The following is a 27,767-nucleotide window of genomic DNA, read 5'->3' on the forward strand; positions in this document are numbered from 1 at the left end:
TTTTTTGCGCGTACACCATTGAACATCCGGTTTTAAAAGTGGTATATTTTTATAATTCTGAGATTTCCGCACGCGGTGATACCACATATGTTTATTTTTATTTACACTGTTTTATTTTGTTACTAGGAAATGCCAGGTGATTTAAACTTTTAATTCAGAAGGGAATACCTGAAAGAGTTAACTTTTTTTTTTTACACTTTTTTTTTTTGCGAGCTCATAGCTCCTATAGGGACCTATGAGCTTGCAATGGCTGATTGCATACACAGATTGTTGTCTTGCCGTTGCATGGCAACAAGCTGTGTAATCGGCGGTTGATTGCTCCAGCCTGTAACTCAGGCATGGAGCAATCGATCCGAGCCAGGACTCCGACGGAAGAAGGTAGGGACCTTCTTCTCTCCAGGTAGCTGATCGGGGCATCGCATTTTTATCGCGATGACCCCGATCAGCCCGACTGAGCAGCCGGGAAGCATTTACCTTCACTTTCCATGCGGCGCTCAGCTTTGAGCGCCGCATTGGAAGGGTTAATAGCGCGTGGTCGAACGATCGCAGCCGCGGGTCCCGGCTGTGAATAGGCGCCGGGACCATCCCGCTATGACGCGGGGTCCTGCCGGGACCCCGCGATATAGACAGGGAACGGACTTAGGACGCACTCATACGTCCTAAGCCCTTAAGGGAATAAAGCGTAACCTAAAAGCAAAAAATTTTAATATAGCACCGGCGCTGGGGGGGGGGGGGATGGGGGATCTGACTAAGCTGCCCTGACACAACAAGGTGGATCCCTTTTTAACCACCAATCAAAATAGAATACTAAATATATATATTGTGTATCAGCGCTATGGAGGATGTATAAACTATAAATAATCACACTTACTGTGGTCCTGATGTAGATCTCCTATGAGACTGATGACAGGGGTATGAACGGAGGTGCAGTGTCATAACCCACTAAGAGAAACATTTTTATAAATAATTTATGTCACCCTCTATTAAAATGAGGAGTATTATACTGTATCCACTTTCAACAACACTTACTTTTATATATTCCCATATGGTAAGCATATTAGTCTGATTGTGAGTAATGAACCTTCCTCTCTCAACATGCAGTTATATGTTTGTAGATTAAAGGGGTATTCCATCCCTAGACATTTTATCCCCTATCCAAAGGATAGGGGATAAGATGTCAGATCGCCGCGGTCCCTCTGCTGGGGACCCCCGGGATCCCCGCTGCGGCACCGCGCTATCATTACAGCACAGAGCGAGTTCGCTCTGTGCGTAATGACGGGCGATACAGGGGACGGAGCCGCGTGACGTCATGGCGCCACCCCTCGTGACATCACGGCCCGTCCCCTTAATGCAAGTCTATGGGAGGGGGCGTGATGACCACCACGCCCCCTCCCATAGACTTGTATTGAAAGGGGCGGGCTGATACATCACGAGGGGCGGAGCCGTGACGTAACGATGCTCCGGCCCCTGTACCGCCCATCATTATGTGCAGAGCGAACTCGCTCTGTGCTGTAATGATGTCGGGGTGCCGCAGCGGGGATCCCAGGAGGTCCCCAGCAGCGGGACCGCGGCGATCTGACATCTTATCCCCTATCCTTTGGATAGGGGATAAAATGCCTAGGGGCGGAATACCCCTTTAAAAGGCTGCATAAAAGATTCCTGAATCTGTTATATCGGCGGTGTCCGTGCAGTAGGCTTCTATGTTGGAAGCTTGGGAACTTTCAGTGCGATAGTCCGGAGTGTCAGTAAGTTTTAGCGCCGGGAGATCTGCCTCAGCCGGAAGAGTCTCACTGGCTCACTTTACTGATTTAGGTTACGATGAGCCATGACCTGAAAGAATAGCGACGTTACTACTGTAGGGGCAGAGGGCCAAAAAAAACTGACGCGTTTCAGAAAGAATGCTTTCCTTCCTGCATGTTGAGAGAGGAAGGTTCATTACTCACAATCAGATGCTATATGGGTACATATGAAAGTAAATGTTGCTGAAAGTGGAAATAATACTTCTCATTTTAATAGAGGGTGACATAAATATATATATTTTCTTTTTCTTTTTTTCTTTCTCTTAGTGGGCTACGACCCAGCACCTCCATCCATACCCCATTTATGGGTCTCATAGGAGATCTACATCAGGACCACAGTAAGTGTGATTATTTATAGTTTATACATCTTAGGTAGCGCCGAAACACAATATATATATATTTTTAATTCCCTAAAACAAGCACAAAAACCTAGCATAGACCATACTTTAGCAAAAACCTAACCTACCACAAACTAACAATAAAAAAGACAGGAGATGACAACATGGCAGGACCCGTCCTGCCATGCATAACATATAGATATTAAAGGACATAAATTACACATGGACAACATGGACCTCCAGTAATCAACAAAACAATGGGGTTGTTGTGTTTGCTGCAGTATTGACACACTAACACTCACGAAATATGTGTCTGGTGCTGCAGTTCAGTCCTTTTCACTAACTGCAGTTTAGGCACAGCATAAACAGAGGCATAACATGTACCTTTTGGACCACAAAGCAAAATCTGTAACTGGACCCATGTTACCATGTGCAATTCGTACTACTGGTTCCTTTTTATGGGGCCTCCTCTGTCATAGGGCCATGGTGCGGCTGTTACCTCTGCACTTCCTATAGTTACACCCCTGAGCAGCACCATATGCACAAAAGGGTACTGCAGTGAAGGGTCCTTTGTTCCGCTGATTATGGATCCTCCACTATTGACTTTCATAGATCATCAACAACTAATATTGAAATTTCGGAAATCCTCTTTAATGGTGCATACTTTCTTTCGAACTAGCAGTGTGTTTCCGGCTGCGAGTTTGAAAGGAGCAGGCTTTCTTCAGATGTTCAGCAACAATTTTTGGCTGTTAAATATCAGCTTCAGACCCTTTCAACTACAATGGGGTCTACGGATAATTTTCCACAACTGTAATTCTGTTGCAGAAAATTTGCCATTGACAGCCCACCCCTTTGAAACTTGGGCAGTGGGAAACACGCTATGAGTTTGAAAGAAAATACGCTTGTGTAAACGCACCCCTAGCTAGATAGATATTTTGTTTTCTCAGTGTTTAGTATCATACCTGTCAAAAATACCAGCTCAAAATTTAAAACAGCTGTAAGATTTTTTTCTGTAAGAATTACTTGCTGTTAAAACATATTGTGGTTACTTTTTAAGAAATATGTCCAGGCATGTTTATTTAAAAATGTGGCAAATCAACTTTGTTAAACAATATATTATTTCTAAATCAGTTTCCTTTCAACACAATCAGATTTGACTATAGCCGAGTGCCATTATACTACTGTGTATTTTACCACGCTGCTATGCATCATTTCTACTGAATCGAGTGAAAAGACACATTTGTTTTTAGAGAATGATAAAAATAAAACCTTTTCAGCAATGAATTCTGTACAAACAGAAGAAAATATACCCAGCTACTCAACCCCTTCCCTAGATTCACAACTTCAATTAAACACGGTCAGTTTAATAGTCACTATACAATTTCTGAAGGGAGTTTAACAAGTTTTCTCACAAACTTGAGCTGCTATTTGTCAAAGTATAAAAACAACACCTGTCACAGGATTAAAGGCAAAATCCACAAGTGAGACTAGATTTTGACAAAAAGTAAATGATTACACCTAAAAGGACCCGATATGTGTGTGCCTGATGGGATCTGTTATCTCTCACACGTTGTGGCTGGTTAACTTGTCCAAACTGACTGCACTAAGCCAAATATAGTTTGTTTAGTGGACATGAAACAGTGGATATTGGGGCTAAAGGGCACAACAATTGATAATAGCCTTCCTGCAGAAGTGGTCACTGCAAATACAGTGAAGGAGTTTAACCCCTTAAGGACGCAGGACGTACTCAAACGGCCCGTTTTCCGAGTCCTTAAGGACTCAGGACGTTTGAGTACATCCTGTCAAATCCCGGCCCCCCGCCGCTAGCCGGAGGGGAGCCGGTGCCCGATGCCTGCTGAAATCGTTCAGCAGGCATCGGGGCATATCGCCCAGGGGGGTCATTATGCCCCCCCATGTCGGTGATGGCCGCAGATCGCTGGACAATTCAGTCCAGCGATCTGCGGAAGATTCCGGGTCAATCGGGTCTCCAGTGACCCGGTGACCCGGAATTACAGGCTGTTCGGGGCCGTCGGAGACGGCCCCGAACAGCCAGAGCCTGCAGGGGTGAGGTGGCACTGGTGCCACCTCACGATCGCCCTGATTCGTCGGCCGGATTACTGGCCGACCAATCAGGGCGCCTGCTGCGGGTGTCACTCCCGCAACCCGCTCCGCCCCTCTTCCGGAGGACGTGAGCGGGTGCGGGACGTGCACCCCAGGTGCTGGGGACCCCGATCCCCGGCGTCAATGTTGGGGCCCCAGGAGCGACGGCGACGACGAGGGACTGACCTCATGCGGCTGGATCGTTGGAGGTGAGTGACAGCCTCCTGCTGTTGCTTAGCAACAGCTCCCAGCATGCAAAAAGGGCATGCTGGGAGCTGTAGTTATGCAACAGCAGGAGGCAGACCACCACAACTCCCAGCATGCCCTTATGGGCATGCTGGGACTTGTAGTTTTGCAACAGCTGGAGGCACATTTTTTCTATGGAAAAGTGTACCTTCAGCTGTTGTGTAACTACAACTCCCAGCTTGCACCAACAGCTAAAGTGCATGCTGGGAGTTGTAGTAGTGCATCTGCTGGTTGCATAACTACAACTCCCAGCATGCCCGTTGGCTGTCGGTGACTGCTGGGAGTTGTAGTTTTGCAACAGCTGAAGGCACACTGAGTTATGTAGCAAACCAGTGTGTCTCCAGCTGTTGCATAACTACAGTCCCCAGCATCCCCAGCCAAAGTAGTATGCCTCCAGCTGTTGCTTAACTACAAGACCCAGCATGCCCTTCCGCTGTCCGTACATGCTGGGGGTTGTAGCTTTTGCAACAGCTGAAGGCACACTGGTTGCAAAACACTGAGTTTGTTACCAAACTCTGTGTTTCACAACCAGTGTGCCTCCAGCTGTTGCAAAACTACAACTCCCAGCATGCACTGATAGACCGTACATGCTGGGAGTTGTAGTTTTGCAACAGCTGGATGTTCCCCCCCTCCCCCCAATGTGAACATACAGGGTACACTCACATGGGCGGAGAATTACAGCAAGTATCCGGCTGCAAGTTTGAGCTGCGGCACATTTTCTGCCGCAGCTCAAACTGCCAGCGAGAAACTACTGTGAACCCCCCTCCCGTGCGACTGTACCCTAAAAACACTACACTAACACACAATAAAAAGTAAAAAACACTACGTATACACATACCCCTATACAACCCCCCTCCCCTCCCCAATAAAAATGAAAAACGTCTGGTACGCCACTGTTTCCAAAACGGTGCCTCCAGCGGCTGCAAAACTACAACTCCCAGCATGCACTGATAGACTGTACATGCTGGGAGTTGTACTTTTGCAACAGCTGGATGTTCCCCCCCCCCCCCCAATGTGAACGTACAGGGTACACTCACATGGGCGGAGGATTACAGTAAGTATTCGGCTGCAAGTTTGAGCTGCGGCTCAAACTGCCAGCGTGAAACTACTGTGAACCCCCGCCCGTGTGACTGTACCCTAAAAACACTACACTACACTAACACACAATAAAATAAAAAGTAAAAATCACTACATATACACATTCCCCTACACAGCCCCCCTCCCCTCCCCATAAAAATGAAAAACGTCTGGTACGCCACTGTTTCCAAAACGGAGCCTCCAGCTGTTGCAAAACAACTACTCCCAGTATTGCCAGATAGCCACTGACTGTCTAGGCATGCTGGGAGTTTTACAACAGCTGGAGGCACCCTGTTTGGGAATCACTGGCGTAGAATACCCCTATATCCACCCCTATGCAAGTCCCTAATTTAGGCCTCAAATGCACATGGCGCTCTCACTTTGGAGCCCTGTCGTATTTCAAGGCAACAGTTTAGGGCCACATATGGGGTATCGCCGTACTCGGGAGAAATTGTGTTACAAATTTTGGGGGGTATTTTCTGCTTTTACCCTTTTTAAAAATGTAAAATTTTTGGGAAAAGAGGCATTTTAGGTAAAAAAAAAATTATTTTTTTTACATATGCAAAAGTCGTGAAACACCTGTGGGGTATTAAGGTTCACTTAACCCCTTGTTACGTTCCCCGAGGGGTCTAGTTTCTAAAATGGTATGCCATGTGTTTTTTTTTTGTTTGCTGTCCTGGCACCATAGGGGCTTCCTAAATGCGAAATGCCCCCAGAGCAAAATTTGCTTTCAAAAAGCCAAATGTGACTCCTTCTCTTCTGAGACCTGTAGTGCGCCAGCAGAGCACTTTTCACCCCCATATGGGATGTTTTCTGAATCGGGAGAAATTGGGCTTCAAATTTTGGGGGGTATTTTCTGCTTTAACCCTTTGTAAAAATGTAAATTTTTTTGTGAAACCAAGCATTTTAGGTAATTTTTTTTTTTTTTTACATATGCAAAAGTTGTGAAACCCCTTTGGGGTATTAAGGTTCACTTGACCTCTTTTTACGTTCCCCAAGGGGTCTAGTTTCCAAAATGGTATGCCATGTGGGTTTTTTTGCTGTCCTGGCACCATAGGGGCTTCCTAAATGCGGCATGCCCCCAGAGCAAAATTTCCTTCAAAAAAGCCAAATGTGACTCCTTCTCTTCTGAGACCTGTAGTGCGCCAGCAGAGAACTTTTCACCCCCATATGGGGTGTTTTCTGAATCGGGGGAAATTGGGCTTCAAATTTTGGGGGGTATTTTCTGCTATTACCCTTTTAAAAATTGTTAAACTTTTGGGAAACCAAGCATTTTAGGGAATTTTTTTTTTTAGTATGCAAAAGTTGTGAATCACCTGTGGGGTATTAAGGTTTACTTTACCCCCTGTTATGTTCCCCGAGGGGTCTAGTTTCCAAAATGGTATGCCATGTGTTTTTTTTTTTGCTGTTCTGGCACCATAGGGGCTTCCTAAATGTGACATGCCCCCCAAAAACCATTTGTCGCTCCTTCCCTTCTGAGCCCTCTACTGCGCCCGCTGAAAAATTAACATAGATATATGAGGTATGTGCTTACTCGAGAGAAATTGGGTTTCAAATACAAGTAAAAATTTTCTCCTTTTTACCCCTTGCAAAAATTCAAAAATTGGGTCTTCAAAAACATGCAAGTGTAAAAAATGAAGATTGTGAATTTTCTCCTTCACTTTGCTGCTATTCCTGTGAAACACCTAAAGGGTTAAAACGCTGACTGAATGTCATTTTGAATACTTTGTGGGGTGCAGTTTTTATAATGGGGTCTTTTATGGGGTATTTCTAATATGAAGATCCTTCAAATCCACTTCAAACCTGAACTGGTCCCTGAAAAAAAGAGTGTTTCAAAATTTTGTGAAAAATTGGAAAATTGCTGCTGAACTTTGAAGCCCTCTGGTGTCTTCCAAAAGTAAAAACACGTCAATTTTATGATGCAAACATAAAGTAGACATATTGTATATGTGAATTAAAAAAAAAATTATTTTGAATATCCATTTTCCTTACAAGCAGAGAGCTTCAAAGTTAGAAAAATGCAAAATGTTCAAATTTTTCATCAAATTTGGGGATTTTTCACCAAGAAAGGATGCAAGTTACCACACAATTTTACCACTATGTTAAAGTAGAATATGTCACGAAAAAACAATCTCGGAATCAGATTGATAACTAAAAGCATTCCAGAGTTATTAATGTTTAAAGTGACAGAGGTCAGAATTGCAAAAAATGGCTGAGTCCTTAAGGTGAAAAAGGGCTCAGTCCTTAAGGGGTTAAGCATGTATGGGATAGGCATAAGGCTATCCTTCATTTATGATAGAGATAGGCATAAGGTTATCCTTCATATAAGATAGGGCCAGGGACTATTGATAGGATTCAGATTATTGGGCAGACTAGATGGGCCAAATGGTTCTTATCTGCTGACACATATTATGTTTCTATTTATCTATAAAAAACAGTAAGTAAAAGCATATGAAATAATTTCTTAACTGTACAGTATAAGGAAACCAAAGCCTCTTAAATTTTAAAATGTATAAAATGCCTAAAAGAACATCAAGGGGTTTCCCATTTAAAACACTCATCCCCTATCACAGGACAATGCTTGATCTATGGGGGCCTGACCACAGAAAAAAGGATTGATCGCAAGAATGAATGTGAAGAGCTGTAGCACCATAAGACCCTAGAGACTGATGAAGATAGCTAAGGACAACTCATACAGTTAAATGGACATATGTCCAACTACCGCTATATTTAAACAAGCTGATTGGGGACTCCGTTCTCATGATTGATGAGGGTCTCAGTTGTCAAACCCCACAGATCAGACACTCATCACCCATCCTGCAAATAGGTTAGGTGTGTTGTTGGGGAGAACAACCACAATAATTTACTGACTCCATTGGCCTATTCAATAGCTCCCCAAAAAGGGCCAAATGGGAAGCATGTGCTTGAAAATAATGCAGACTGACAAAGACATCTAAGGACACATATGGGCATAAGATGTATAGGAAACTCTCTGTGTAGACTTCCTGCATTAAATTAATCTAGTGGGACCACATTTTTGTAAAAGCTACACACACAGTCATTGAAAGCATATGGCCCCAATATTCATTTACCAATCTAGTTAGATTCTGGCCCCTGGTTTCCACTTCTCACCACTTCCTGGTCTTCTTTCAAGGAAATGCCCACTCAGCAAATCAGTGGTTGAAGAAGTGACCTGCTCCAGTGCAGAAGGAAAGCCAGCAGCATTCATTTATATATCATCTATATGTAACATGGTTAGCTATTCATCTGCATGTCTCTACATTTCCCCTGCAATATGAATGGCTGCAGCTTCTATTATAGCAAGACTAGAATTCAAGCAAGGTATATTTGATGTACTATAAAGCAATAATGTACACATATATGGGGATTTGTTTTCATTGAAATCACAGCTTGCCCTATTCTAGGGTCAGTGTCCTCATACTCAATGAAATTCTGAACTGTAAGCTGCTTAGAGAAAATATTTCTAGTTTATTTTTAACTTGTTCAAAATCTGAAACCCTTTGAAGTTGCTAAGTGCAAAGACTTGACATCGCTGGAAGTTTCTGATAAAGGATGACTCAGAATATCATTTCTTCAAGCATCGCAGGCATGTTAGTTTTGTTCTGGATAATGATTGGACGTTCATTATCTAGATATAGGGAAGCCATGGTTGTTTTCTTTCTAAACGTATCCTTCTTTTGTCCTTGTCTTTCTGACCAGGCAGGAATAGCAGATTTGCACCTAATATCCCTTGTCACATACTTTGCTACAGGACATACATCATCCTTTCCAGCTCATCCCCGATTAAATTTACTGGCTAGCAGCAATTACCTCTTCCCCGAAGCCTGACCCACTGGTAAACGGAATAGACATCGCCTGGCTCCTACATTCCTCACACTTGAGCTCTTAATTGATATTTTTTTTTTTTGTTCGTCCCCCTCTATGCGCTACTGACTTGTTCAAAAAAAAATATAAAAAAAATATAAATAATTACTATTGGCTGAAAAGAAATGTTTCTGCGTTGGCAATTGATTTATCTGAAAACTTAGTTCTTGATTATGTTCTCTCGTTTAGCCCCATTACTTGGATCAGTTGTTTAAAGCTGTTAATGATCCATCTGGATCGATGTCTTTGCTTGTAGATATAATTTAGTGCATTGTTAGATTAGTACAGATGTTTTTATAGATGGCTATGCTCCATTTCACTGGCTGCCTTTCCACATCACATTTCTGTATCTCGGCACAAAGGGAACAAATAGAATTTGGAGGTTTTATGTGATGCTCAGCTGCAATCAGGAACAGATTAATATTTTTAGCACAAGCACTTCTGCATATAAAGAACATTATAATTATAACTGCAAATGTAATCGCGTTTCCTGAATGTCAGCACTCTCACGGTCATACATGGAAGAAAGCTGTCAGTTTTATATTTATACAGAAAGCAACAGAAACTTTGTCTTTACTTTTGCCAGCAAGAGTTTTAGCTTATAGTGCATTACATTTAATGGGGTCAGTTGCATTTATTAAACAGAACATAATACATGCTTGTACTTTGTACTCTATTGTTGGCTCCAACTCCATTCTAGCAGCAGTTTCGTCCACAGCATGTACAAGAGGAAGATGTTTTCCTAAATAGACTAAGCCAGTGGATGAAAAATAATATACATATTCGAATCCTGCATCTTTATCGGGATCCCTCAAGACCCATAAAAAATAAAAAATAAAATCCTGTGCCGTTCTGCAAACCTCTGAAATGCCACAGCAGGCTGATGAAATGGTACATGGGGGGTGAGGAAATGGCACAAGGGGGTGATGAAATGGCACAAGGCGGTGACGAAATGGCACAAGGGGGTGACGAAATGGCACAAGGGGGTGACGAAATGGCACAAGGGGGTGACGAAATGGCACAAGGGGGTGACGAAATGGCACAAGGGGGTGCTATTTATAGTTGTGTTAAAATTATTGCTGGACTGGACACACATGTTGTGGGTGAGAGTGGAACACACACACCTTGCGGGAATGGCTCGTAATGGTCAGAAGTCTAGTGGGAGAGGGATTGTGAAAAACAGTCATGCGCAAGGCTCTAATACATACATATCAATAACCTGTGGAAATCCTTAACGTAAAGTAACACAGCCACCCTATCCATGCCGAATTATGCTGGAGGCACACTGGTTGGGAAATGGAAATATCCCACAAAAAAATGCCACACATGCTGCATAGTGTTTTTTTTATTATTTATTTTTTATTAGAAAAAAACGGCATGGCCAGATTTTAGCTGAAAGATTTATGAAACATAAAACCCACTTGGCATTTTTTTCACTCATCTTTGCGTTTTTTTTTCGGTTTTGTGCTAAGTGGCAGTTCTCTAAAACTATGGCCTTTTTTTTTTTTTGCACAAATATTGCTGTTTCTCCCATTAAAAGCCTATTAACAATAATCAATAAATTTCACAATGTTGGTTTAGCTTTGACCTTTTTCTGGGGTCCCCCACCCCCATTCCTTCAATTGAAAAAAGAAAAACAACAAAAACTGCATCTTGGGAGTGCATAATAAAAGGTCATTTTTTTCTGGTGTTTTTTCAGCCCAAAAATAAACCACCAGGAAAAAAATTAAAATAAAAAAAAAGTGGAAACCAAGCCTTAAGAGTTGTGCCTTTCAACTATACTACTGTTTCCGGTGACAACAGCAGAATTATGAGAACTGCTCTGGACTATAATAGAGTCTGTATATCAGGATCAGTTCAAGCTAAATGCTAGTGATAGGTGGGAATACATTTCTTTCTCGTCGATGAGCTGTTTAGGGGGTCATGGAATTCATGTTCATTACAATTTACTACAGCTTCTTATTCACATAAATGTGACTGTAATACCAGGTACAGCTGTGCCTGATAAATACTGAAGAGTTCAATATTGTCCGTGACATGATTCTTTCTAATGAAAGTAAAAGTATTTTCATTGGAAAATCTTTTACTTTTAAAGCAAAAATAAACTATAAAGTATAGTATATAAACGCTACAAGTAAAAAGCTTTGTGTTTCTGTTTAACTTTCCTTTCCTTCCCACAAGGAAAAGTACCAATGAATACATGTGGATAACACTAAGATCTAGTAATAAACGCCTATCCCAGGGTGGTTACACCAAATAAGCTCAGAGAAACAAAATGAGGCACATCTGGCCTACACACAGGTACTTACTTTGCATACATTTGTGTCTGCTGTACTAGTGCACTTTTGTAGTTACCAGGACTTGGTTGGAGAGTAAAATTTCCCAAAAAATTTAAGCAATGCAAAAAAATAAAAATAAAACTAAAAAAATGCAGAGAGGAGTAATTTTACAAATTTAAATTGGTTTAAACGTTGGATGTAAGTTTTACTGAAAGGAAGAAAAGAAAAACCAATTCACTAGTCAGCCAGACTCTGAAAATAGGCAAACATTATCGATGATAGGGGAGAACATTATTAGGAATCTGATCTGAGAGGAAAGGAACAATCAACTACTGTAATACCAACAAGATGGAGTCCAGCCACAACCAAACTAAAACCCTTTCCCTACAGCGCCCCAACAGACAGAAATGCATATTGCTCTTATTTAAAAATTGCATTGTAAGTATTTGAATTGAATTCCAGGATTTGCTTGTCTTCAGGTGAGACTAGAGAACTTGCAAAGACTCTCAGATGTGTTTCATGAAGGTCTATATGTTATAAATTGTAGTTTGAAGTGAACAGATATATGCTGCTGTTCCCTTCACAGTAGGTGGAAGGAAGCGCCATCGTGCATGCTGCATCTGCAAAGGAGCTATGGAACTACTACCCAGACAAATCAGTCAGATGCCCACAATCAGAAAGTGATAGCTTAAGATAGCGACATGACATAATTTCTGGGAAAACCCATTTAGTTGTGAATAAATATTATCTACATAGCCGGACTAAACAATAAGGGATGAAGCCATTATTTTGTCTTGAATAACAAAGACATAGATAAGAAAGTAAACGTCTCTCAATGACTGCAGGCAAGCTACAGTAGGTACCTGATGCTGCAAAGTAGTAATACAATGTGGCAGCATATGCCAGTCCTGGCTATAATTATGACTTCATAGTAGGACATTACCTGTATTAGTGGTCTACAATGGAAAGATTAAGATAAGGAGGAGTTCTTTTATAAATGATAACTCATTAAAACTCATTTTGCTATTGTACTCCTTATGGTAAATAAAAAATATTTTTATATACTTTTGTGTAAAAAAAAAATGAAGTTTTCTATGTTTTATTTGTGCTTATAAAAGCTCAAGAGCACATTTTCCCCCATCTTATACACTGACTGTGGACCGAAGCCCAAACACAGGAAGTGCCTTCTGGAGTGCTGAGGGGGGTGTGTCCAATCAACAGCATATGACAGTTAAGTGTGAGAGGAGCTATGATTGGATGAGGCTGGACACACCCCTCAGCACTCCAGACTGCACTTCCTGTGTTTGGACCATGTTCCTAAGTCTGTGTATGAGATTGGGGAAAATGTGCTCTTGAGCTTTTTTAAGTACAAATAAAACATAGAAAACTTCATTTTTTTTAAACAAAGTATATTAGAAATATTTGTATATACCATAAGGAGTGCAATAGCAAAAATTTGTTTTAATGAGTGTGCCCATTAAGCAATATATAACAATATATAGGCAGCATATATTGCAACATTGCAAAAAACATACACCACTTCACACAACTCTATGATCTAGCACTGAAATGAATTTATATATTGTCTTGAACACTGCAATTCTTTTACTTTATAATTTTGATGTGTAAAATGGGTGAACAATAATGGATATTTATTAGGGTATAAAAGCAAACGTTACCTTTTATGAAGCTGATGATGGATGTGACATCTATATAATCACTTTTTTTCAAAGTGTTGGACCTGAGCTGCTCAAGTGCCACAGCCACCTTGCTTGCCCTGACTACCCAGCCCCTCCTTGACTGAGGTGCAGAGTCCTGTTTACAAGTCAAAGGGGGGCTGTGAAGTGAGGGCAAGCCTGGAGCCATGCCAAGCTGTAGCACTTAAAGGGGTAGTCCAGTGGTGAAAAACTTATCCCCTATCCTAAGGATAGGGGATAAGTTTGAGATCGCGGGGGGTGCGACCGCTGGGGCCCCCTGTGATCTCTCTGTACGGGGCCCCGGCTCTCCGCCGAGATAGCGGGTGTCGACCCCCACACGAAGCGGCGGCTGACACGCCCCCTCAATACATCTCTATGGCAGAGCCGGAGATTGCCGAAGGCAGCACTTCGGCTCTGCCATAGAGTTGTATTGAGGGGGCGTGTCGGCCGCCGCCTCGTGCGGAGGTCGACGCGCCCCCTTCCCGCGGGCTGTCGGGGCTCCGTACAGGAGATCGCAGGGGGCCCCAGCGGTCGGACCCCCCGCGATCTGCAACTTATCCCCTATCCTTATGATAGGGGATAAGTTGCTCACCACTGAATCACCACTGGACTACTCCTTTAAGCAGCATATCCCTGCCTCCTTGACACTTTGCAGAGGAATAAAAAGCAACCACCATCTGCTCCAGGAAAGGTACACTTTGCTATCATACCCTAACAGCTATCCAATGGTGTCTGCAGTTGTTAACAGCTGACAGATTTCCTTTAAGGTCTACCAATTCTTGGGGCAATTCCAAACAACAAAAAACATTTATTTAAAAGGAAACAAGTGTCACCTGTACTAACCTGTTGGTACCTACCTTGTCCCATTCCGTGCAGGAATCTCCGGTAATCATCTCTGTTAGCTTCAGCTCCAGCCCGGCTTGGGGCACCAGCGGAGCTTAGTGACATCACCGGTGCTGTTCTGTAGAGTAGAGGTAACGCCACTATGCTCCGCCAATGCCCAAAGCCGCTGCTGCTCTCTGCTGGCTCCCGCTGGTGGAGAACAGCAGCGGTGACATCACTGAGCTCTGCCCGTGCCCCAAGCTGGGTGCCTGTAGCTGGAGTTAATGGGGGAGATTAATGGAGATTCCATGCACGGAACGGGACAAGGTAAGTGACGTTGTCATCAGTGTCACATGCACTACCTGTCGGAACCGACAGGTTAGTGCAGGTGATACTGGTGACCGATTTCCTTTAAGGTTACATTCACACGCTAGTAACTAGCAGCTGGTTACTAAATGTGGGAAAGCCGCTGTGAGCTACGCTACCGTTAATTTAAATGGGTCCGCGGACTGTATGCAATAGTGTGATATTTGCAGACTGACAGCGGACCTGGTCAAATAAATGGGAGCGTAACTCGCAGCGGATTCCCCGCATGTGAATGTACCCTTAGGGTGTATTTACACATACAGCAGTATCCTGCGCATATTTGATGCGCATGATTTGAAACTGCAGATTTCAATGTAAACAAAATATCTGAACACAGCTTCAAAACCTGTGCATCAAATATGCGCAGGATACTGAACGTGTGAATAGTCCCTTAAACAATACATTTAAAATAGATGAACTGCAAAGAGAAAGGTTTATAAATGTCCTAAAGTAAACATGCAGTCCTAAATAGGGGAACCATATTATAGCAGGGAAAGCAGAGCTTATATAATATATATATATATATATATATATATATATATATATATATATATATATATACATATATATACATATATATATATATATACACACATATACATATACATACATACATATACACATATACATACACACACATATATATACATACATACATACATATAGTTTTGTGGGAAAAATGTAGTAGAATTTATTATTTTAATCCCTGCTCAATTTAGACACCCTTTCCCAGTGTCTTAAAAAAAGGCAGCTTGATTTAATATAGTTTCTCAGGCTGTGTGATAAATTGGTCACATATTTAGACTGTCTAGTCTAGAGTGTCTATGAATTAGACAGTTTTAGTAAGTCTGGGCCACTGTCTCTCTGCTAGTTTTCTTTAAGCTATAAAAATGATAAAAACTACGATAAATACAAAATATATTGCCAAATGTATTATTTGTCACCATGTAAATTATACGCTACTAAAACATTACTTACCAGCTTGTCCTGTTGTAATGCTGACTGCCGCAAACAGTCTTTGAGAACGGCTCAAGTCAGAAACCCCATTGACAGCTTCAACTTCAAAAGTATAATTGGCATGTGCGAGAAGGTCCACAATAGTAATATATGTATCTAATAATCCACTCTGCTGAGGCACATATCCCACAGTATTCCCACAGGGTACACATTCTCCCTGCTCCCAGCTGCATCTTTTGCATATAACTCTATAGGTGACGTCCTTCCTTCCACCGTTATCTGCTGGGGGGCTCCATTCCAGGCTCACCGTTGTCTGGTTGATGTTGTAAATTAGATTCTGAGGAGCTGAAGGTGGTCCTTTTGAAAGAAAATCAGAACCAATAAAATAAAACATAAGGTGAAATTATTACAAATGCAATTATTCTACATGACAATATGCAAAGCAAAGCACAGTAAAACTGTTGTAAAAACCCAACATATGACTATAGAATTCTTTATGTTTTGAAGTGGTTTGAATATGAAAGGAGCTTTACAATAATTAATTTCCTGGGGCTTTAAAATCCACATTATTCACACAAGGTAATTTTAGTAGATCGCAAAGATAAATACCATATTTTCCTAATTTACAGACCTCAGTCTGGTTTTGTCTTAAAAAAAACTAAAAATAAAAGCACATCAAAACAGCCCTGTGTGAACAAGGCCCTGTGCTCTTTCTACTCTGGTTGCTATTCGAAGGGTAATTGGAAGACTAGTTGTAACAAAGGTCCAAACACTGTCTAGACAACAGTATTGCTTGTGGGAATGTTTTGTACTGTTAGCTATATAAAAAACTGAAGCGATGAAAGCGGAAGGTAGACTTTGCTTAGATCTGGTACTTTTGAAGTACATGCCTTAGAAATTATTTCGGATGGGAAAAAACTTTATGGTGAAAACTCAAGGCAGCCTTATCATTTACTATTGTACTTTTTTCTAGTTATAACCTTCAGATAAAGCTAAAACGTGCTCACTATAGGAGAGAAATCCCTTTATTTCATTTCCATAGTAATTGAATTTCAATCCCTTTATTTTGATAAATACAACACCACACAATTTTTTTCAGTGGTGGCATTAGACTGATCTACCTGAAAAGATATTGATACCAATAGAGCCATGTGTACAAAAATTGGAACTGGGAAAAAAAAAACACATCTATGCCTACTGAAATATGTTTATGGAGATAAGGTTCCACCAATGGCGAGGTTTCTAAAAAGTAATATTAAAAAGATATTTTGTGTAATAAAAGAGGAACCATGCCTACTGCTACTGATACAAATCCAAACTTCGGGGAATATCTCTTCTTTTCATCTACATAATTTTATATTTTACAATCTGTCCCAGTTAAGTTATTCAATAAGGGCAATATCATCACGTATCATATGCTCACCAGCAGCTGATTTCACAACATGCAATGCAAGTTCCAAAAATATTGCTGTTTTTTTTTTTACAAATACAATAAAACAAGTTAAGAAGTCAAAGAAGAAAATAAATTTAGCATAATAAAAATACAACAAATAAATTAGTTCAGCTAAGTACACAATGATTTACGATCTATGTTTACTAATTAAGGCTACGTTCCCACACAGTTTTGTTTTTTGCCCTAAATCAGAACAAAATGTCTGCTTTACGGTTGAAAAGATGGGCAAATGAATAGCAGCATCTTTCTAATAAGTTTTATTACTTTAATGAAAAAATTTTTTTTGGGGGGGGGGTCTGAGTACATATTTTGCCATGTTTTATGTAGTAAGGCAGGGTTAACATTGATGTTGTGTTCCATCCCGTCCGGGGAACGTTCTGCTCAAGAAAAAAAAAAAAGCAGAACAAATTCTTGAATGGGGTCAGTCAAGGATCCAGTATTTTAGCGGAGAAAAAAAAATTGTGAATGCATACTGAATAGCAGAGTCCAGCAGCAACATGATTGAGGCCTAAACTGTCCAAGATACAAATAAAAATAACCATTAGTTATAGCTTTTGATATATTTTTAACAGAAAACAAAAAAAGGCCCACAATACAGCCCAAAAGAAAAAACACGCTCAAAAGATGTCTGAAATGATCAGGCACTTTATGTCCTAGAAACATCAGTTTTCTTAATGCTCAAAATGAGCCTCAAAAAACGGTGTGTTAACATAGCCTAAGATAGTGTTACGGATTCTAAAGGTTTTAACCATACTGAAGGACTTGAGACAATATTGTACAATTTTCTGTCATTGTTGATCTATTAATAGTATTTTTGAATTATAGGATCCTTGATTAAATATAAACTATGAATATGATAAACATAATATGGTGCCTATTTTATATTCAAGAGAAAATTTTCTGCCTCTTAAAACAATTCATGTATCATAGATGCATGTAAAAACTCTGAAGGGGCATAGACAGTCCTTACAGGTTTGTATTATGGACCAGTATATATGGTGCGCCTCTAATGAGCATTGTGTTCTAAGTAAGCAATGTTTCCAGGGGAGAATACATCTGTGATAATAAACTATAGGAACAAAGTACATTATTTTATTATAGTGGGCTATTAGCTACATATAATGGATCATTTTGCATGAGCTCTTCTTCCCCCCCCCCCCCCCCAAAAAAAAAAAACTGTTATGTGGTATCGAAAATCATGCAAAAGGTTTTCACTGTGTACCGTCCCCCCTACATATTTGGCTTAAAACTGAACTTTCCTTGCTTCTTTGGTTTCCATGTGGCAGCTTTCATTAGTTAATATTAAGCATAAATGAAGACTTGCCATTTTTAGATATGGGATGCCAAATTATGTATGACAACTTTCCGGTTGATTAAGCAAAGTCATTTAAATGATGAACTCACTTGTACATGCGATATATGATGGATCAGAATGGGCTCGGTAATAACCATCTTCACAGTCACAGCGAGATGAGCCTTCCCTGTCAGAGAAGCTATGTGCTGGGCATCGGGAGCACTGCAAGTCTTGTGATGAAGATTTATAGAAGCCACGACCACAAGCTAGGAAAAGGGAAAACAAAGAAAATGTTTACATCTTGGACTGCATATTTGTTTTGCAATCCCTTTGAAATGAAGGCACACAATGTTTAAAATTCTATATCTTGTGGGAGATTAGCGCCACAGTGCCAGGAAAATAACGGAAAAACAGCAGTCAGGGACAGTGACACTGAAGTGCAAAACAAGGCTCCTACGGTTTATTTTCACACAAAATAAATATACTCAAAATGAGGCACAAAACTCACAAAATAAATCCTGCTCATCAAAGCGCTAGCTAAACACAATATTCCCTAATTATACATGTGACTTCCTACCAGTCACCTGACCAAAACAATATGCATCAAGATGTTTTACCTCACACTAGCATTATTGTCCCATAGAGGCTTCAAGCAAGTTTCTCACAGCTGCTTCTGCTGAGTGAGTTACATATTTTTTGTAGGGATCGACCGATATAGTTTTTTTAGGGCCGATACCGATAATCGGTGCAGGTTAGGGCCGATAGCCGATAACTTATACCGATATTCCGGTATAAGTTATCGGCTATTTAACCCCCTGGGACACCGCTGCAGATCATTGATTTAAAGCGGGCGCTTTAAATCAATGATCTGCAGTGGCTTTTGCGGGGCCATAGGCCGCCGCCACCACCCGCTTCTCTCCCCTACCTGTCAGGGTGGTCCGGGCCATCCATTCTTCCTTCCTGTAGTGTCCGGGGGCGTTCCGGGTGGTCCGGTCCAGGCTGTCCTTCTCCGGCGGTCATATTCTCCACTCTGGGCAGGCTCCGGCCTAGTATGCTGCATAGACGCCGATTTGCAGTGACGCCCGTGCGCAGCGACGCACCTGACGTCACGGCGTAGCGGCGTCTATGCAGCGTACTAGGCCGGAGCCTGCCCGGAGTGGAGAAGAAGACCGTGGGAGAAGGACAGCCCGGACCGGTTCACTCTTCACCCGGAGTGCCCCCGGACAGGATGGATGGCCCGGACCACCCCCATTACGGGTAAGTTTCATTTTTTTATTGACTGAGGGTGGGGGAGGGGCCCGACCGGTATAGCGGTATGGGCAAAAATCCATACCGGTATACCGCCCAGCATCACGGTGGGGGGTGCGACGCGGTGCGGTGGGTCGGGGGTGCGGTGCGGCGGGTCGAGGGGGTGGCGGTCGCGGTGCGGTGAGGGCGGTGCATTATCGGCTTATTGGCAAGATAATTGCCAATACCGATAATGCCCAAAATCGTGATTATCGGCCATACCGATAATCGGTCGATCCCTACTTTTTTGTACATCAAGTAATGAGCAAGCTGCCTCTTGTACTTGGAAAGATTTGGGCCAAACTAATAACCTGGACTGGCCAGGAAGGGAAGGATAAGCCCCACTACCAACCTGATGGTAATTCCATACAATCCAGGCCCGTAAACAAACTTTACAAAAGTAACGTATGGTCTGTGAGAGATTTGACACTATTGCAGGATTTCTCATATGTCACCCAGCTTTCCTTGGATAAGTTGTGAGCTTCCTTAAGTCTCAGACATAAACTATAAGGGTACATTCACACGTGCATATTTTGCTGAATATTTTCTGAAGCAGATTTTGCTACCCAGTGATGTCAATAGGTAGCAAAATAAACTGCAAAAATTCTGCAGCAAATACGTAACCCCTTAGAAGATTCATCAGGCTATAAGATTTTGTTTGTTGCCCAATCAGATCTCTGTTTTAATTTCTTATATTGCTCTGGTAAAATGAAAGCTGAGCTGTGCTTGGCTGATATGGGCAACAATGAGAATGTTACAAGAAGACTGCTTGATAAATTTCATCCAAAGTGTGCATATAGAAAGCTTCCAATCAATTGGCAGATATTTACCGTATTTATCGGCGTATAACACGCACTTTTTAGGCTAAAATTTTTAGCCTAAAGTCTGTGTGCGTGTTATACGCCGATACACCCCCAGGAAAGGCAGGGGGAGAGGGGCCATCGCTGCCCGCTTCTCTCCCCCTGCCTTTCCTGGGGTCTAGAGCCCTGCTGTCGGCCCTTTTCACCCCCTGGTTATCGGCGCCGCTGCCCGTTCTGTCCCCCTGACTATCGGTGCCGGCGCCGATAGCCAGGGGGAGAGAAGGGGCAGCGGCACCCATTGCCGGCGCCACTGCCCCGTTGCCTCCCCCCATCCCCGGTGGCATAATTACCTGAGTCGGGTCCGCGCTGCTGCAGGCCTCCGTCGTGCGTCCCCTGCGTCGTTGTTATGCGCTGAACGGCGCGGCGCATGACGTCAGTGCGCCGCGCCGTGCATAGCAACGACGCCGGGGACGCACGACGAAGGCCTGCAGCAGCGCGGACCCGACTCAGGTAGGTAGAGAAGCGGGCAGCGACGGCCTCTTTCCCCCTGCCTTTCCTGGGGGTATATCGGGGTATACACGCGCACACACGCACCCTCATTTTACCATGAATATTTGGGTAAAAAACTTTTTTTACCCAAATTTCCTTGGTAAAATGAGGGTGCGTGTTATAGGCCGGTGCGTGGTATACCCCGATAAATATGGTACTTAAAGAGACACTCTCATTGTTAAAAATGTTTCATATATTGCAGGACTCATTATAATATGACATTTCACAATATACACCTGTTAAAAAAAAAAAAAAAAATTCACCTGAAATTCAAGCTCAAAATAGTCACCACTAGGGGTCGCCTGTCTTTTAGCCAGACAGACTAGTCTAGATTTTACAGCATACTGGATACCAGCCGTAAAGCATACCAGTATCCAGTATAGGAGATTTCTATTGTGTATGCAAAACTACAGATGAAGGATGTGGACATGCTGGGAGCTGTAGTTTTAAATCAGCTGGAGGCAACACTGCTCTAACACAGTTATTTACAAACATTGCAGCTTCAGTTGTTACTAAACTAAAACTACCTGCATGCTGAAAAAGTCAAAGCTTTCTCGGACCCCTGAATGACAAAGAAGTTGATCAGACATTCAGGAGTCTGTGAAAGATGAATGACACACATAGTGACAGCTATGCTGATTAGCATCCAGCTTTACTAGGAGAAGATAAAACAGATATTCTTATATTTATACCTTTTTTCCTGTTATGAATTCACCATAATGTCTTCTGATTACTGCGGGCAAGCTCCAAGTATCTTTCTCTGACACATGACACATAAAACCAGCATAAAACCAGAGAGGAAAGGGTTACAGAGTAGAGAGTACTGATTGGCTGACTGCACAGGCTTGCTCCAGTGAGGGAGACATCCTGACACGCCCCCTCCAGCCTGCACAATGAAAAAGTAACTCACCAGCAGATAAATGCTTATATCTCTGGATATATAGGTCCAAGACACATAAAAATAATATGCACATGATCAGGATTGGGTCCTGAGTAACATATCACTATTTTATCTTTTTTTTTGCACTATGACAGGTACGCTTTAAATAAATTATTTGGGAACTTTTCCCACAAAACTTTATATCAACCTCCTTAGCTTCTCATTCTCTTTAACCTGCACCATAAACATGACCCCCCCCTTCCAATTTCCAGTTGAGAAACCCCTTTGAAGAAATTAAATTTACTCTTATCGAGCTCCCACAGTTGATTTTTTTTTTGCTTGATAAAGACCCTAAGGGTGTATGGGCACGTTGAGCACACAGAGAAGGAGCCACAAATGACTAAATCAGGGATGTGGAAATTATATCGCCCGACGCCCCGGGACATGCAGTTTTGGGTGCTGGGCAGGTGGATTCTTCTGGCATTTAGCTCAAAGCGCTTCGGGCAAGCAGCTCTAAATGCCGGAAGAATTTGAAAAATGTGCGCAGCGTTTGTATTGTACCTGCGGCCTCCTTCCCCCGGCCCGCGCATCGTGGATCCCCCGGCCCGCGCATCGTGGATCCCCCGGCCCGCGCATCGTGGATCCCCCGGCCCGCGCATCGTGGATCCCCCGGCCCGCGCATCGTGGATCCCCCGGCCCGCGCATCGTGGATCCCCCGGCCCGCGCATCGTGGATCCCCCGGCCCGCGCATTGTGGATCCCCCGGCCCGCGCATCGTGGATCCCCCTGCCTGAAAGCAAGGTCCTGCGATCTTTACAGGCAGCAGTAAGTGTAAAACGTCCATAGAGATATTTTTGTTTAATTAGGAACCCTACCTGGGTGATCATGTATATCTGGGGCCTGTACACCAATTGGGAACCCCCATCTCTTTATCAGGTGGGGCTCCAGCTGTTGCAAAACTACAACCCCCAGCATGCTCGGACAGCCAATGGCTGTCTGGGCATGCTGGGAGTTGTAGTTTTGCAACAGCTGGAGGCTTCCTGGTTGGAGAAACCGCGGTATACTGGCTGCAAAGTGTTTCCCAAGCAGGGTGCCACCAGCTGTTGCAAAACTACAACTCCCAGCAACATGTTGGACTATATAGTAGTATATAGTATAGTCACAGCTCACTCCCCCACTGTGACACACAGGTCCCAGCACATAGAAGATGCCCTATTATCCTTATGTGCGGGCGGCGAAAATGCACGTTTATGTAAAAAAAACATATCATTATACGGTATGAACAGGTATACCGCCCAGCCCTAGGGGTCATATATATCTGGGGGCCTTTACACCTATTGGGAACCCCTATCTCATCATCATTGCCCCCCCCCCCCCCCCCCGCAGCGTGATCGCCTCTGCTTCCTGCTGTCCCGCTCTGTCATTGATAGATCCTGGCTGGACCAGGCTCTATCAATGGATCACAGAGCACACAGATCTATGGAGTTCAATAGAACTCTATTCATCTGTATGAGGAATCTAATGATTCCTCCTATAAATCTAATAAAGTGTATTAAAAAAAAAAAAAAGTTTTAATAAAAGTTTGCAAGACACACATTAACCCAGTGGTCTTCAAACTGTGGCCCTCAAGATGTTACAAAACTACAAGTCCCAGCATGCCAAGACAGCTGTTTGCTGTCCGGGCATGCTGGGAGTTGTAGTTTTGAAACATCTGGAGGGCCACAGTTTGAAGACCGCTGCATTAACCCCTTCCATGTTAAAAGTTAAAATCACCCCCTTTTCCTATATAAAAACATGTAAACATAATAAAAATAAACATATTTGGTATCGCTTCATGCGTAATTGTACAACCTATTAAAATATAACATTATGTATCCCATACGGTAAATGTAAAAAAAATACCAAACCACAGATTTGCAATTTTTATAATATCCCAGAAAAAAAAGTTTAAAAGCGATTAAAAAGTCAGATCAATACCAAAATGGTACCGATACAAAAAACAGATTATGGCGCAAAAAATGAGCCCTCATACAGCCTGGTATGCGGAAAAAAATAAAGCTACAGGGGTTAAAAAATGGCAATTAAAAAAATTCGAAAAGTTCAGAATTAGTAAAACATGACGTAAATTATACAAATCTGGTATTGCGTAATCAGGAGGCCTAAAGTATGAAACTAACATGTTACCTCAACCACAAGGTAAATGGCGTAGAAAAGAAAAACACCAAATCTGCAAACATAAGCTGTAATTTGCTAATGTTATGGTATTACATAGGTAACGACTATGGATGTAGTTTAATAAGTTTTTATTTTTGCAGGATATTTCTTTTGGTGTAATGTATTTTTTTTCTCTGTTGGTCATTTTTAAATGTCTTTCAGTTTTTCTTCTGTAGTCGGCATGTTTTCATGAAAGTCAGAAGATCATTCATAAGAGGAGAGAGTAGCTGATGGATTTCACTTCAAACCTTTATAATTAAAAACATACAGGCTTCAGGAGAACATGTAAGCAAAATTTTCAGTAAAGACTTATGGAAAATGTATTTTTAAACCACAATAAGTACTATGCAATAATAAAAATGCATTCTTAGGTGTCCAATGTCTTTAGATACAAGTTTGCTGTAAATATTAAAGCAAACAAAATCTTTTTGTAGAAAGGTCAATGCAATGAGTGTCAGACATCATTCCAGACCCCAGAACTATTATGAAATGTTTTTGTTGTGTAAGACTGTTCTTTTTGCTATCACTGTTTGTCTTCCTCCATGGTCAAACTTCAGTACAGTAAAAGTGTAAAAGTGGTTGTTGACAGGATCACCCTATTTAGATGACACTGACAGAGGAGAAAGGCTCTACTGTCAGCATCTTTTAAAACTGAGCATACTTAGAATTTGACTAATTTTAGAATTTAACTAGAAAATTTCTAAAAAAAACTAAACAAAACATCAATTTGCATAACAGTACATACATTTGTTTATTTAGTGTTACAGTGTTTTTCTTGCTGCTATTACAGCAGTGAATCTGTGCATAGATAATTAATGAGGCTGTAAAGGGCCCTCCCTTGTGAGCTCTTATTTGCCAGTGAAAGGCTCTCTGGGAAGGCATGTAAGGGTCACAGACAGCAATGATGTCCCCAATTCACAACTATATCTGTTTAGAGAGCAACACTAAGCTGCTGCAGCATTAGGGGGGAATATAGAAGTTTAGCATAATGTTCTAGACTTCAGTCCAAATAGCTTTGGATTAATTTTTTATTATAATTATGCTATTTGTCTGAGAGTTTAACTATTTACATGCAGCAAGAGCAGTAACATGCAAAATGAGCTCCAGGCTGGTGTCACACATTTTCTTACCATGGTTTCTGTATCTTTTTTTATAAAAAAATTTCTGAAACATGTTGCAGACCAGGTGTAAGCTGGAAGTCAAATAGCTTAATATACAATACAATACAAATAATATTTTAGGTAGTTTTTCACATGATGTGTGTCTTGTGGATCAGTGGCAGTTTTTTAAAAATTTAGCATACTCAAAGGGGTACTACCGTGCTGACAAATTATCCCCTATCTAAAGGATAGAGGATAAGTTGCCTGATCGCGCAGGGTCCCGCCGCTGGGGACCCCACGATCTCGCACGCAGCACCCTGCTCTCATCAGGCCCCGGAGCGAACATCCACTCCGGGTCTGATGACGGGGCCGGTGATCGTGACGTCACAGCTCCTCCCCTGTGTGATGTCATGCTCCGCCCCCTCAATGCAAGTCTATGGCAGGGGCGAGACAGCTGTCTAGTCCGTTGCCATAGACTTACATTGAGGGGGCGGAGCGTGACGTCACATGGGGCGGAGCCGTGACGTCACTATACTCCGCCCCGTGATCGGCAGTCATCAGACCCAGCGATGTTCGCTCCGGGGCCTGATGAGAGCGGGGTGCTGCGTGCGGGACCCTGCGCGATCAGGCAACTTATCCCCTATCCTTTAGATAGGTGATAAGTTGTCAGCACGGTAGTACCCCTTTAAGGTATGGTGTTTTAAAGAGGCATTTCCTGAATCCCAAATTAGCACGCATAAAAGAGGTCTGAGTGTAGGATTCCACATTATTAGTGTGAATTTTTTCTGCCCAGAAAAAATAAAAAATAGTCCTCTAATTTTCCACTCTCAAGATGCAGTTTTTGGGTAGTTTTTTCAAAAATAGTGGGTTTCAGTATAGGCAGGTTTTTTGTGCATTTTTTTTATTCCAACTATTGTGATTCATTCATGTGACTTCAATATTTATATTGAAGAACTAAAAGGGGGGGGGGAGAGAATCAACTGAAAAAACACAAATTTGAAATAAACTTTTAATTACCTCCAATAGAAGGTTATGGGAGCATAAACGCCAAAGTTTCCTGAAAAAAAAACACCATACTCAACATCTTGCATTTTTTGAAAACTAGCACTGAGCCTAAAAATGTCACAAAAGGGTAAAAAAAATTCAAAAAAAGAACATAAAAAAAAGTCATGTGGGTCTGGCATTTCATACTTAACTAATGACTCCCAGCTAACATCTGGGCGCAGCACTTTTGGCCCCAAAAATTCCATACAGTGGATATAATATTTTTTTATTTTTTTTATTTTAAAAGTCAAGTGAAAGCTTAGCCTTATAGCATCAATCTAAGAGGTTGCCCACAATTAGAAATCCTGTATTTCTATATTAGCTAAAGCCAAGAGATAATAGTCAAGAAAAAAAAAAAAACATGTAGAGGTATATTCACACATGGCAGATTTTGGAAAAAACAAGACACAATACTGGTACAGAAAATATGACAAAGTTTGAAAGGAATTTGTGCTACATATAAAAAATATTTCTTAGCATTTACACTTCTCTTGGAGATAGCAGCTGATTGTCGGGGTTCTTAGTTGTGGGACTACTGCATTTAGATGCACTTCAGGGACCCATAATCTGAAATAGGGCCATCTCATGATCATGGTATCACTGTGTGTGTAATAAATCAATGTAATTATTTGATCTTTGATCAGATGATGTAGAAACTTCTATAAATCCAGATTTTTGCCTACAACCGTTATTCATCCCATTATAGGACACAGAAAAATGTAACATCTATAATAACCACATATTTTAATTGGCTAAACAAGTGAGAAAATACATACAACAACTATGTGATTTATTTTCTTTTGCTTGCTTCTTTAATAAAGAAAATCTATTGTTAGAACTGTGGTGAAGGGAGTTGCTGTTGTGTCACGTAAAAAGTATGCAGTGGAGTTAAAGAAGGAGCAGCAGTGCTATTAAGGTTTTATTATATTTTTGATTAAGATGTTAACACAACAAATATTACCATGTGCTCTCTAGAGAGTTGGGGATATTCACTGTTTAATAACACAAAATGAAAAACAGCAAGGAAGATGGATTGAAAATGGTGCCCTTAAAAGGCAATATTTTGCATTTATTTTTTAAATTTTTTTTTTAAATTGACATTTTTTCTCTGTTCTTTTCTTTTTCACCAAATCTGGTAGAATGCACAAATAAAATAAAACAAAATGTGCTGCAGACAACAGCAAAGGGCTATTCATTACTAACAGTTGGATATTCAGTTAAGTGAAATGTGTCCCGATGACAGACCCCTATAACCCAGATTTTTCACTTTTTTTTTTTTTCCCTCTTCGGCTTCTAAGATAAATAAGGTCTTTATTTTTTCCATCTACTGAGCATTTTTTTTTATCTTCATCTACAGAGCCGCACCATGATGGTGGTTCTGGGATCTGATCAGTTCCCATGCAACACAAATTACACCATGAAATGCTGCAGAAGAAATAAAGTGCATGCATAGACCTGCCCCGGAGGTAACCTATGATTGCCAGCAAAGAAGCCTGACCTATACCAATACACCATCAGAACCCCCTTTAGGGCTTTCATTAAACTAAGGGTCCAAATCCAAACAATGAAAACCAATTCTAG

At 41.7% G+C, this 27,767-nt stretch overlaps 1 protein-coding gene and 1 long non-coding RNA gene across 6 annotated transcripts in view; one reads left to right on the forward strand and one right to left on the reverse strand.

The window, feature by feature from the left end:
• The window catches only part of EPHA7 (EPH receptor A7), a 214,161-nt gene that overhangs the window by 111,797 nt on the left and 74,597 nt on the right, over positions 1-27,767 (reverse strand). For all 4 annotated transcript variants that reach the window (XM_056566131.1, XM_056566129.1, XM_056566130.1 and 1 more), the window contains exons 4-5: positions 18,424-18,579; positions 15,588-15,923 (exon numbers count right to left, since the gene is read on the reverse strand). In XM_056566131.1, the coding sequence (XP_056422106.1) occupies positions 15,588-15,923; positions 18,424-18,579 (492 nt within the window). The remainder of the gene's footprint in view (positions 1-15,587; positions 15,924-18,423; positions 18,580-27,767) is intronic.
• Positions 344-27,739, forward strand: LOC130362126 (uncharacterized). Of its 2 annotated transcripts, none has more exons than XR_008891284.1 (3): positions 344-378; positions 24,205-24,327; positions 27,544-27,739. It is a non-coding gene; the product is annotated as an uncharacterized LOC130362126 (long non-coding RNA). The 2 variants fall into 2 exon arrangements; XR_008891285.1 differs by lacking the exon at positions 344-378 and adding an exon at positions 2,078-2,137.

Source organism: Hyla sarda, chromosome 3 (assembly GCF_029499605.1).
Source record: "Hyla sarda isolate aHylSar1 chromosome 3, aHylSar1.hap1, whole genome shotgun sequence".
Classification (NCBI taxonomy): domain Eukaryota; kingdom Metazoa; phylum Chordata; class Amphibia; order Anura; family Hylidae; genus Hyla; species Hyla sarda.